A 12503-nucleotide genomic window follows, 5' to 3' on the forward strand; every position below is an offset into this window, starting at 1 on the left:
ATACAGATTTGACCATGGATTTGACGTGGACGTTTTCAAGAAGTTCCCGGTAATTAATAAAAAGATATTTGTTGATTTTGGAATATAATTAATATATGTAAATATTTTTTTAGATCTTCATCAAATAAATATACAGGCTGATTTAAATGCGAACGCCTCTTTGTCACGTGATCATCCCGACGGCACAAAATGGCGGTGTGCATCGCTGTCATAGCAAAAGAGGTAATGTTTCTTCTTCTGAAGTTCAAAACACTACTATCTGTATTGTTGGAGTATTTTAACTATTTTCTGAAATTTATTGTGTACGGCTAGCAAAAAAATTCAGGATGTTTAGCTCCTGTGTGATAGTGGAAGGCAGCATTCAAGATCAGCAGTGTTTTGAGATAGCTGCTGTCAAAATCGGTTTATTGTTGAAGTGGTTGCAGTATTACAGTGTCGTGGTTTTGTGTTACCTCAGAACTACCCGCTGTACATCCGCAGCGTTTCCCCTCAAAATGAGCTAAAATTTCACTACACCGTGCACACCTCGCTGGATGTGGTGGAGGAGAAGATTTCTGCCGTGGGGAAGTCACTGGGCGACCAGAGAGAGTTCTACCTGGGTCTACTATATCCCACCGAGGACTATAAAGTGTATCCTCTTTGCTTTGAGCCTTTTTGATACAACTCTTGTATTGGATCTTAAAGAGTACTGAATGAACAATATGGTGAAGGTAGGATTTTGCAATGGAGTCAATAGAATCCTTGACTATTTGACTAGATATGGCTATGTCACAAACTCCAAGGTTAAATTTGTTATTGTTGTAGATTCAGCTAACACGTCGTTGCGGGACAATGAAATAAGAAGCGTAAGTTCAATTACCTTTTGAATGTATATTTTGCACCTTTAAGTTACCCTTTCATTTCCAATGCCATTTTTTTCTGCAGATGTTCCGAAAACTGCACAACTCCTTCACTGACGTCATGTGTAACCCATTCCATACTCCCGGCAGCCCAATTCAATCCAAGTGAGTTCATGCAGTGTCAGTTTGTTTATTTGTTTCTTTTTCAAAATGAAACCATTCAATGGTTGACCTTGTTTTCTTTCAGGGCATTTGATGAAATTGTTTCTGGAATGATGTCTCAAAGTGCTTGATATCTTCTGCAGCCCTCCATGTACATTACACAACTTTGAATTGCCTCATTTGAATATGTAAATAAAAATATCCGTATCACAGTCCATGCAACTTCATACAAATGAAGCATCTCATCATTTTATTTGTTCACATAAAGCAAAGGATGTATAAGTTAAACAGAGGAGGATTTAAACACAGAGCACAAACAATACATTTGTATTAGTTCCTAAAAATGGAAGGACACATCAGCATGAAGACGGGACCGTCGCCCCATCATGTATTTTAACAAGAAGCTCAAAATAATCTAGCTCGAGACCTGATGCAGAAAACAAGAGAGCCTTTTAAAAATCAGTTCAACCTCCCACAGCCACTTTGCATACGAGCAGCAGGCGAAGGGCTTTCTAGCGTTGTTGCGGGTAGTGCTGTCCGCTAACCCCGGCTCCCATTTCCTCGGACGGTGAGCTGACCAGGAGAAGACAAGGGTAGCGTTTGGACGTCTGTTCGTGATAATCCACTGGGCCCCACTGTCTCTTCCCCACTGGGGGTGCGCCGTAGTACGGGTGGGGGTTCTGCTGTTGCGGTCGAGCCGACTGGTAGCGAAACCTGCCCCGGGAGCCGTGCTGGCCCCTGGGTGGCTGGAAGCCCCGCCCCCTGCCTCTTGAGTGGCCACCTCTGTGGCCGCCCCGGTCGGTGGTGCTGATGCCGGGCATATTGGTCCTTTTGGGCAACACCTGAGATGTAAAAATCACAAGGTATGTCGTTAGCGCCATTTGTCAAATGTTTTCCTATTTATAAAAAGAAAAAACTTTGTGTAAATTGGTTGAGTAGCAAGTTTTGCTTCCTAAGAAATTGTGAAGGGGATGCTCACCTTGAGGACTCGTCCTCGGAACAAAGTCTCATGCAGGCCAACAGCATTCTGCACCGAGTTGCGATCGGAGAACTCGATATAAGCAAAGCTGGAAAACAGCAGAATGAGCAACACTTTTTTTTTTTTTTTTTGCAGCCATGAGTTTCAAAACATATTGTTACCATTAGACTGACCCTTTGGGGTGACCGGAGAACCTGTCGCAGAGGATGGTGACGCGGTTGACGGGACCACAGCCGTTGAAATGGATCTCCAACTCATCTGCCGTCGCACCATAGTCAACCTGGGTTTTGAAACAGAGTGTCAACAAGGCCTGAAAGCCTGCCACAGTTATGTCCAGATATCAGTGTCTTCGGCTGTGTTTAGCATTTGGACAAAAAAGCATGAGGGGCAAAAAAAAATACAATGAACTTACATTTCCGACATAAATAGACCTGTTGTCGGCATCTATTCTCTCCTCGGGTGTCATGTTGTAGAATGGGCCTGCGGCAAAACAAAAAATGGTCGACAAATGAGTCAAGCTTATTGAAGACAGGTCAAGTAAGACATTGCATGAACCATAATGTGTTGTGGAGTTTAAAAACAATGTGGTTCTCTTTCCACCTTGAAGGTAGTGAGCAATTTAAAAAAAAAAGTTTCCACTCCATCTCATTGGGCAGCGATGAAGCACATGAAGTGTCCCAGGTGTTAGCCACACACAGCTAGCTACAAATGCTGCACTGATGCACACCTGGCTAAAATACAACATTGAATTTCTATAGCCTCTATTTACAAACATGAAATTATGGGTCGTCTCACCAGGCCGGGGGCTGCCAGTCAGCAGCTGCATCTCTTCGCCATCACACCTGTCCTCCTCTTCTTCCACTCCCTCCTCCTTCATTCTTTCAGTCTCTTCTTCCATCTCCAGCTCCTGAACACGGGCCTTGATGGCAGCAAGCTCCTGTCATACACAAAACAGCATCAAAGTTAACATCAGCTTTTAAAAATCAGATGATTGTCCTAGGATTGTAAAACATGCATGATGTCCAGAAAACATGGATGCGCCCATGTGCGGATCCAGGGTTTCGTGACAGGGCAAACTGAGATCGTGGAGGTGTACCGTTTGTTCAACTATGCTATTTAACAAGTTATCTTGACCAAAAATGTAGATGGAACGCTCCAGGTAAAATCCGACCATTATTACTCGCTGCTAAATTAAAGCTAGCTCGTTAAACGGTTACGTGCCGGCGTTTGCGCCATTGCTACGCAGCTGCTAGCGTCCGATTAACCACCACCACAGCAGCGGCTCTTTTCCGCGCCGCTAATGAAGGCACACTCACCGGGTCCTCGGCGAGATGCTCCCCGATGGACTGTCCCTGGAGATAGGCGTATTCCAGATGATTGTCGGCCATGCTTATTGTTAAAACATGGTTTCTCCAGAGAGCTCTCACCGTAGGCTGCTAGCACGCCACACGCAAATTATGTCAACCCGGAAGCAGATTGACGGCGTGAGGTCACGCGTGACGTCAACTCAGATCGGATTTAAGAAGGGTCAGCTGCGCGCGTGCACGTCACTTGTTGCGTTGATTGACAGCTCGTCGTGGACCGTGTCCGTCAACTTCCGGGCTGGACTTCAAGGAACATGGGACCTACTCCATGAAATTAATTGCAAAAAATAAAATAAAATAAAAAAATAACGGCCTGAAATCAGACTTAGTCTTTTCTGGGACAATATAAAATAATATCAGATTAATAACATTGGGCAATTTTGCTGTTGCTCATGCAGTGTAATTGCCAATAAAGTTATAATCTGCAGACCTACTAAAACGTATTAATGGCCTACCTGAGTGTGAATAATAATTATTCATATTTCAGATATAAAAGAACGTTTTGGGCGACTTGTTTTTGGGTTACTTGCAACTGTGTAAAATAAAGCAGAATTTTTTACTGGCTGGAATTAGCGGCTCTGAAAATTAGCCCCCACCGTTAGGTAACGGTACATTCAATTAAAATAATAACTTCACTAAGTTCTAACTTCACTAAGTTGAACTATTACGCTGTGTGCGTGCTTAGTAAACATATATTTATGAGTGTAAAAATGCAGCGAGTACAGCTTTCATGTCATATTTTAATTACACAGTTACATTGTTCAACACAGACAATAACCTGAATTAGAATGTTTTACAGCGTCACACATCCAACAGAGCGAACAGTTAAAGAGCGGTATTAGCAACAGGGAGGAAAGCATGCAAGAAATAAATACAAATCAGAATTTAATTCCTCTGGCACATTTTACCTCATCTAAAAACGGCAACGGGAACTTGAAGAGAGAGAAAATCAAACAAAGAAGAAAGTGTTTCCGGGTTTCAGTCAACTTTTTTTTTCCGTCATGTCATAGTGTATTGCACAATACCGTATAGAATGCTGTCAGACACTCCCATTTTCATTCTAGGTAAAGGTCAAAATGGGACCATCCTGAGCCATGACTTTTCGGAGGGGAAGGGGGGGCGGGGCTTACACAAGTGCTGTATCAGACCTTTTTCACCTTAGCCTTCAAGCGGGCTCTTCAGCAGTGCCTGGAAGGATGCACCATCACTTGAGCTGAGCCTTGAGACGGACGGACGTCATCGGTGACTGTTACTGGTTTCGGGTGCTCCATTTCGTTGTCTGATGTAAAATGGAGAGCCTTGAAAAGCGTTCACGACAGCAGAGCCCGTTTCTTTTCACAGAGTGCAGTGAAAAGAAAATGATCAATCTCATTTGTTTGACACAATGAAGATATTTAAGATCCTCTCCGGGTCTGCTGAATCTGGCTTCACGCCTGATAATCCACCTCACAAACTCTTAATGTTCAAACAAAAAACATTTCCCTACCAAGTACAATGGAAGCAAATCGCTTTTGGTTGTCTTTTGGTCATTTACAAGCGGTCTGTTCGGTTTGGTTTGTTTCTCTCGGAGGGCTTGATCGCAGACGAGGGGCGCTTGAAAGGACTTGCCACCGTAACGCTCGTTTGATGCCGATATCGTTTACACACACAGCACGTGAACACAGATAGTGTCGCTACATATCTCTGTCAGTCGTTTGCCTGTGGTCGTTTATTAAAGCTCGGAGGGTTTCAAGTACAAAAGAGGTGGCGGGGGAAAAAAAGGAAAATCATTTTTATAAAACTATTCACACTGGACCACATGCTCACCATTCATGAGTTTCATCTCTGCAAGGCTTTGTAACTGCTAGAAGATACAAACAGTCCAAAGGGAGACGGAAGTGAAATGGTTCGCTCTCGGACTGTTTGCATTTCAGACACTTTGGTTAACTGGAGTGAAGCGCCAAGCTCGTCCTATCTGGTTTGGCATCAAAGCCGCTTTATGGCAATGCAGGAGTACTTTGGTCTGCGCTTTTATTGGTTTGGGATGACAAAATGGCTCGTCACGGTCAATACGCGGTTCAGTGATATGTTTGGTTGTCGTTTCACTCACAAATGACGGACGCAATTACGGTGGCAAGGCCTTTGGCGATCCATAAGCAAATACTAGCCTAGCTATGTTAGCAGTCGCGCCGCTAACATATTAGTTATCCTAGCGGCGCGACTGCTACGTCTGCACTCAACCCATCTTTTTCAAAGTCCAGGTGAAGATCTCCTGGTGATTAGCTGTATGGTCTCAGGAGGTAGCAAGTGAGGAGTGCTCTGGCGTCGCCAAAGTCAACACAGAGGCCATTTTGTAGCAAATACAACAACAACAACAAAAAAATGCTACACACAGATGCAGCCAAAGGTTGCAGCTTCTTTGCACAGGATCGACTTTAAAAAAAAAAATGGTGTTTAGTAGAACCAAATATTTGTAAAGCGTAGTGGGGGTCAAATGAACCTCTGATATTGGCTGTAGTTCATTTCAATAAATCATTTGAATATTCCAAATGAGCGCTCAATAGAAACAAGAAATGGAGCTAAATTTGCTATATGAATCGGGTCCCCTCCCGCGGGAGCAAAATATGAAGTACGTCACGCAGAAAATATTCCCCCATATTTGATGATAATGAACCATCATTACATCTCTTGACTTTATCTTCAGTTAGTTCATTAAAGCCTAATTCACGGATTCCTGAAAGTCATGCAGTCCATGCACACTTGATCTGTCAGAATGTACTTTCCCCTACATCTACGCCACTGAAGAAAAGCCATTGAATTATTATTATTAAAAGAGAGAGAGAGAGAGAAAGAGAGCGAGAGGGGGAAAAAAGCAGTTGATACATTGAAGAAACAAATGTACTGTGAGAAAAATCATATTCTGGACATTAAACTTTAAAGGTTTCTGTTATTTGGCAAACACATTTTTGGACCTCTTTAAATACTATGTACATTCACATTAAGTTACTGATGTTACTTTAAATATATTTATATGTATCTATATTATATGACACCCTATGGGCAGTTGCTGAGGTTCCATTCAGTAGCTGAATTCTCTTCATATTGCACCTCCGTCCTCTCACTGTCTTACAATGCGAGCCATACAAAATATTCTACAAGAGGGGGTTCATCTCAATCAGATAGATACAACAAATGAGTAGATGGTGGGGGCCAACGTCCTCGCCCGCACCTCACTGCTCGGTCCCCCGTGGTGACCAAAACCAAAAGTAAGCAAACGAAACAGAAAAAGGATCCACAAAATGAGCGAAGGAGAGAAAAATATCTACAAGCAGGTTCCATCCCTTGTCCAGGCTGTCCTGCTCTGATGTTCACGCCAAAGCAGGCGGGGTGGGGTAGAGAGGAGGGGGGGGGGGGGGGGGGGGGGATGGGGGGGGTCAAAAAGTCAGGTGTTTGGGGATGAAGGGAGGTAGAAAAAGAGGAGTGTCTGCACCGTCCGTCTCTTGGCTCTGTTCATCGTGCTTTGGAAAAAGGTGCGTGAATGTGACGGGAAATATCACCTCACGGCTGGAGATTAAAAAAGAAGAAAGGAACCCAAACAGACACATCCGAAGCTCGCGTGTGTTCTGCTGGAGGTTTTTGGTAGCTACATTAGGTCGCTTGATTTCCGTGTAGCTTTTCCGTTGCCTCTTTTTTTTTGCATCCCGCTCGCAAATTTCACCGGGGCGAGGCCTCGGTCCGTTTCAGCGAGTGTTTGACGTCCATCCGTTGGCTCGCTGAAGGATCGCTCAAGTCTTGGCGCAGCCTCCATTCGGCTGCTGAGGAGGTGATGTTGCTTTGCGTTTGGTTACGAGCGCTTCTCTTTATCACTTACTCACTTTGGCAGTGTCATACAAAGGTTTGGATTACGTTGTTTTTTTTTTTTCATTTGGGTTCACAATGGTTTCGAGAGGTGAGTCCGGCGTAGATTTTTCTTGGCTCGCTAGCAAGGTAGTTAGCAGTTTAAAACTCCATTTCGTTACATGATGGTTAACAAACGTCACTATCATCACGCTTTGTTTCTCTTATTTAGAATATTTGGACTGTTCTTGGTTTTCCCTTAAAGCCAGAAAGAAACGTTCCATAAATACTAAGTTGTGTTTTCTGAGGAACGGCAGGACATTGACAAAAAAAAAAAAAAAAAAATCCTTATCTGTTAGCATTTGGAGACGGGACTGTTAGTGCATATAACAGGCCTGGGTGCTCGCATTGGGGCAAAATTATTCGGGAAGTGAAGTGCTCATTGGTCTTGTCATCCTCAACACTCAATTTAAGAGCACATCCTGGTCAGCAAACGCTACGATATCTTGCTGTCGCTCATCAACGTTGTGCTTACTGAATGCCAAAGCCACCCTATGCAAAAGGCAGACTTGAGAACTTTGAAAGGAGCAAGGGGGGACAAGGGGGTCAAGGTGAGATGAAGATTCCTCAGTTTGGTTTTGTCCTACCAGGGGACGGGACGGAACGTCAGCGAGATGTGGCGTCGAGCAGCGCCGGCGTGGCCGGAGTGGTGGAGCGAGAGGCGCTACTCGAACTGCTCTCCTTGGGGCTGGCCGACATGCTGCCGCCGCCGCCGCCGGCCGCCACGCCGCTCTGGCCCGCCAGCGCCAGCGGACCCGGCGGGGCACCCTCCGAGTGGGCGGGGGGCGCGCCGGAAGCCGAGGTGCCGAGGGGAACGGCGCCGCCCCCCGGAAGCCCTTGCAGGCCTTGACCGCAGACGTGGTGGTGCCTCTCCCAGTCTTTGTGCTGGCAGAAGGAGCCGCAGTAGCGAGCCGTGTTGCAGCCGCTACACGTTTCGCTGGCTTTCCGCCCGCAGTTCCAGCAACTCTGGTGAGACAGTGGGAGAGAGACAGACGGTTGATAAAAATAAGTCTCTTTTGCTCTCCCAGACGTATCGCCGTCGCGCGCTCGTGTGTTTGGAACTCGATTTACGGCTTTCCCGCTAAATCTATTTACACGGTGGATATGTTTGAAGTCGGCTCTGGCTGGAGTCACCAGCAGGTGGTGGTCATCTGCTCCGGAATGGCCTCAGTCTGGCAGCCTGCTCTTCCCATCTGGGGCTGTCTGCCATTATTAGACAAACAACTGGACTGCTTCCGCAGCCGTGATGGCTCCGTGGCCGTGCGACTCCAGAGCCAAGAGCTGAATGTCAGAGGCTGATGGTGATAATGTAGCCTTTCGCATAACTGGGAGGGAGCCAGCCTCAGTCCCGCTTTCAATCGTGACATCGCACCTCCAAGAATTCATGTAAAAAGCTGTGTTTTTATTTGTACTGCGACCGCTCGTAATTCGGTTTGGCGAGGCTCAAAATGGGCAAATCAATTTAGCCTTGCTTCTAGGTAAGAGCACAAAGTTTGTTGTGTGAATTTAAAAAACAAAAACAAAACAAAAAACAAATAAAAATGAAAAAAAAAGTGGTTATATAAAGAGGAAAAACAGTTGTAAAAAAAAAAAAGATTATATAAAGAGGAAATACAATTCTTTTGTTAGCGTGTCATATTTTTTTTGTTGACGAAAACCCTGACTTACAATTAAAATGCAAAAAAAAAAAAAAATGCTCGTAATTTGGTCCATCTGTATTTCTCTTACGCAAAAAGTTGAAGCTGTTGCTGTCTGTGGTACTCACTTCACTGGAGTCCTCCTGCTGGTTGATGACCGTAAGTGCATCCTCGGAGGCTTGCCTCTTGGCCTCGGCCAGGGCTCGTTCCATTTTGGAGCGTTCTGCCGAAATCATCTCGTGAGCTTTCCTCTCCGCGTCCGACACGGCCTTCTGCAGCTCCGACATGGCCTGCCGCTTGACTTCGTTCACGGCTTCCTCTGAAAAAGCAAAAGGGAAAGACAAGAGTGGCGTTAGGGCCTCCGCCGTCCGTCACTTCTTAAGCCGCTGTTTTGTCATCTCTTGGCGAACAGATGCACGCCATCCAAGAGTGAAAAAAGTTGAAGCCAGAAACGAGGAACATCCAGACAGTCGGCGATGAACACAATCTGGACTCGCACAGCAGATGCCACCAAAGTTTTGTCGCCAGCTTGGCTGTTGAGCCGCCATCATGGAATTCCGTTCCTGCCCGTTCCACTAACAAATCCTCAGGCTCCAAGCAACTCCAACACACTCCAGTGTTATATTAACCCATCTTTGATGTCTATATTCGTCAATGGCACTGAATGAGTTAATAGTGATTTGAATTCCTCCATCATGCAAGATATTTTCAGCTATGAAAGATTCCACCTTTCCATCCCAAGCACAAAGGTGATCCTGTTTGTAATCGACACTGCTGCCTTTTTTGAATTCCTCCAGTCAAGTAGCACTCTCCGCACGCACGCACGCACGCACGCGCTATCGCAATTTGCATTTTCACGTCAACACATTAAGTCAGACGCGTCTCAGTGCTTTGCCTCATCCTCACATTTCCTTCATCCTCCACTTCATTTCTCCCTTCCTCCCCCCCCTTTATCCCTCCAGCATTATCTGCATTATCTCAATCTCAATTATCAGGCCTAATGTATGCACCACCGAGATAAGTTTGCAAATTTAATTAATTCTTATCAAGGAGAGTACATAGCAGATGCTAGGGCAATTAGCACTTAATGAAAAACACAGGGGCAGCGGCGGTATTAACGTTATAATTCCGCAGGGATTTGCCAAGTTTTTCCACAGACCAGATCCTAAAATCTGGATCAGAGAAAAGTCTGTTTCGAATGAAAAGGGGGCGGGGCAAACTAGCAAACACAAAACAAACACACAGTGAAGGCAAGGCAAGGCAAGATGGTGCTGTGAGTGAGACACGTTACTCACCCTGCTTGTTTTGGAGGTGCTTTAGCGCTGGCGAAAGCGGGATGCTTGTAGTGCCTGTATGAAAAACAACTGCAGTTAAAATTGACTTTTTTTTTTTCTGCGGGTGAAAATGCAGCGCAATATTTTGGCCAACAGCAGCAGCGTCTTTGATCCACGGAGATTAAGGACATGCCCAAAATCCTTTTTGGACAAAGGTGGAGCCAAATGAAGGAGATTGAATTGAATGTATGGATTTATATTTCTAAATATTGATATCAATGCTGCTGTGGCTTGCCTGGGCCTGCATTTTCACTGCAGCTTAACTGCAGTGGCCTTTCATAGGGGTTACAGATGGAAGGCATTTTGCCAGAATTTTCCAGAAGCTTTCAATCCTCCCGCCTCAGCGACCTGACTCGAAAGTTCTGAGCCGCGTTTCCACCAAATGGTAGCATCTCTGCTAACTTTGTGATTTTGTTAGCAGTGGCCATGAAGCCATTTGGACATTTGGCGGAAAGACCCGGGCTTCGGTGGTGAGATGTATGATGGTGTCGCTTTTGGGAGGCTTTTGTTAGATGCTGAGGTTCTTACCAGCTTTTCTCCAGATTTCCTCTGGCAGGTATCCCGACGGAGGCCTGTGCAGAAAGTCTCTGTGGATCTCTGAAACGCACACAGACAGACAATCAATAACGCACTGGTACTTTGCACGTAACCCTAAAATATGGCGTGAGGGTGACCTCACGTTTTACGCTACGTTAAAGTTCCCTCCTAAGCGTAAAGCTCGGCAGCATCCTAAAAAGGGGCCCTACCTTGCTACACGTGGCAAAACATGTGTGTTTGTCTACCTGTCTGTCTGCCTGTCTGCCTTTCAGCAGCCGAGGAAGCTCCTTTGGCCACTGCCTCACTGCTGCTAGCTGTGTTGGAGGACGAGTTGTGGTGAGGAGGAAGAGGAGGAGGAGGAGGAGGAGGAGGAAGGCAGTGCTGGCCGTTGCTCCCACCTTTTTTCATCTCCTCCACGTCGCTGTAGCGCCGGATCCAATGATTCATCTCCTCCCGGTCGGCCTCCTGGCAGCGGCGGAGCACCGTCAGAGAGCGACGCGTCTTCTCCACCATGTCCATGATACAGTTCAGCAGCTGATGGCAAGAATGGAGAGGAATATTAGGAATAAGAACTTTAATCGGGGCATTGTTATTTTGTATGTTCTATTGTTGCAAATTTAAATACAGTAAATTTAAATAAAGTTTAAACTGTAATCTAAATTTAATTTTGAAATAAAATTAAATAAATTAGAAATGTAATTAAAAAATTAAAAATTCAGCCTAACTTGCAATGAGCGTTACAGAAATGTTTAAATGAATATATTTATATTATCATTATATAATTTAAATTTAATTTTAACATGAAATACATTTACATAAATTTAAATTTTTATTTAATTTAAATTTTTAAAATACAGCCTAGTGCTATGAAAATTTGGCCTATATTTTTTTTTTTTCATTGTAATTTGCAAGTTCCCCTCAGTTGTTGCCCATGTGCTAGTTAGTGATTTAGAATTTGTGAGCGCGCTGCAATAATAACAACGGAACAGCTGGACTACAGATGAAAAGGTTGAGCGAATTCCTTCCAGCCTTCTGCTCCATTTGCTGCCAGATTTTCTTTCAGTTCTCTTTTCCCCCGTCTCATTGTAGCGTCGCCGCCCTTTGCTACTCCACTAAATGGCTTTAACATGTTCGACATTGGGTCCTTTCACATTATCCACGTTGGCTCTGCTGCCGGTCGCTCGGTCGCTCGGCGCCCGTCACTCCCCTCTCCTCCCCTCTCCTCTCGGTGAGCTATATTTATTTCAGCGAAGTGTTTCTAATTTGGCAGGGGTCCAAGCCTGGCCGGTTCTCTCCATGACTGCAGCTCTTGTCTCAGCTGCTCTGCCCAGCTGGAGCTGCTCTCTGCTGGGTCCCGGGCTCCATCTGGGGCCCTATTTCTTTGCCTGACTGTGTGTGTGTGTGTATGTGTGCGTCTGGTGGATGTGTGCGCTAATGCTTTCCCGAAGCTAAATGTTGTCAAACTGTTTGCATGCGAGTGCTGTCAAAAATGCCTACATTATCGAGATGCTTCCATTCTTCTGCCCACTCTCGATCTGTTAGACGGTGGTCGATCACTTCCTCTTGGCGGGCTCCGTGCATTGCTGTGACGGAAAGGCAGAAGATTTTCAATCCGGTCAACGACATTCAAAGTCTCAGGGAGGTTTTGTAAACATTTCAACAAATGTGGTCCAACATGCTGGATTGCAGGAGCTTTTCCAGAACACCCAACATGAGCCTGAGTCACCTTATCACAGAGCCGCCATATTGGCTAGCTATCTAGCTAACTATTTAGC

General features: G+C 45.2%; 3 protein-coding genes across 10 annotated transcripts in view; 1 reads left to right on the forward strand and 2 right to left on the reverse strand.

Moving 5' to 3' along the window:
- The first annotated feature begins 85 nt into the window (after nt 1-85).
- trappc2l (trafficking protein particle complex subunit 2L) lies at nt 86-1216 on the forward strand. The gene is made up of 5 exons (XM_049718333.1): nt 86-222; nt 458-630; nt 758-845; nt 925-1004; nt 1087-1216. The coding sequence occupies exons 1-5, from the start codon at nt 190-192 to the stop codon at nt 1130-1132; spliced, it is 420 nt and encodes a 139-aa protein (XP_049574290.1). The 5' UTR covers nt 86-189; the 3' UTR covers nt 1133-1216.
- pabpn1l (PABPN1 like, cytoplasmic) lies at nt 1209-3482 on the reverse strand. Its single transcript, XM_049718325.1, has 6 exons — nt 3297-3482; nt 2776-2917; nt 2393-2460; nt 2154-2260; nt 1981-2068; nt 1209-1843 (listed from the first exon to the last, which is right to left on the reverse strand). Exons 1-6 carry the CDS (start codon nt 3366-3368, stop codon nt 1514-1516), a joined length of 807 nt encoding a protein of 268 aa, XP_049574282.1. The 5' UTR covers nt 3369-3482; the 3' UTR covers nt 1209-1513.
- Nucleotides 3483-4066: 584 nt separating this feature from the next.
- Nucleotides 4067-12503, reverse strand: part of cbfa2t3 (CBFA2/RUNX1 partner transcriptional co-repressor 3) — a 29920-nt gene continuing 21483 nt past the window's right edge. For 3 of the 8 annotated variants that reach the window (XM_049718297.1, XM_049718296.1, XM_049718301.1), the window contains exons 7-12: nt 12226-12311; nt 10974-11262; nt 10720-10788; nt 10153-10206; nt 8986-9176; nt 4067-8186 (exon numbers count right to left, since the gene is read on the reverse strand). In XM_049718297.1, coding sequence (XP_049574254.1) covers nt 7827-8186; nt 8986-9176; nt 10153-10206; nt 10720-10788; nt 10974-11262; nt 12226-12311 — 1049 coding nt within the window. In that variant the 3' untranslated portion in view covers nt 4067-7826. The remainder of the gene's footprint in view (nt 8187-8985; nt 9177-10152; nt 10207-10719; nt 10789-10973; nt 11263-12225; nt 12312-12503) is intronic. The other 5 variants (XM_049718303.1, XM_049718298.1, XM_049718299.2 and 2 more) reach the window with 4 other exon arrangements.

Source organism: Syngnathus scovelli, chromosome 4, assembly GCF_024217435.2.
Source record: "Syngnathus scovelli strain Florida chromosome 4, RoL_Ssco_1.2, whole genome shotgun sequence".
Lineage (NCBI taxonomy): Eukaryota > Metazoa > Chordata > Actinopteri > Syngnathiformes > Syngnathidae > Syngnathus > Syngnathus scovelli.

Excerpts from the sequence above, each read along its gene's own strand:
- trappc2l (XM_049718333.1), top strand. The coding sequence starts at position 190 with ATGGCGGTGTGCATCGCTGTCATAGCAAAAGAG. Across the intron at positions 223-457 it reads TCGCTGTCATAGCAAAAGAG|AACTACCCGCTGTACATCCG; the intron begins GTAATGTTTCTT and ends GTGTTACCTCAG. Across the intron at positions 846-924 it reads GGGACAATGAAATAAGAAGC|ATGTTCCGAAAACTGCACAA; the intron begins GTAAGTTCAATT and ends TTTTTTCTGCAG.
- pabpn1l (XM_049718325.1), bottom strand. The coding sequence starts at position 3,368 with ATGGCCGACAATCATCTGGAATACGCCTATCTCCAGGGACAGTCCATC. Across the intron at positions 2,918-3,296 it reads AGCATCTCGCCGAGGACCCG|GAGCTTGCTGCCATCAAGGC; the intron begins GTGAGTGTGCCT and ends TGTGTATGACAG. Across the intron at positions 2,461-2,775 it reads GACTGGCAGCCCCCGGCCTG|GCCCATTCTACAACATGACA; the intron begins GTGAGACGACCC and ends GTTTTGCCGCAG.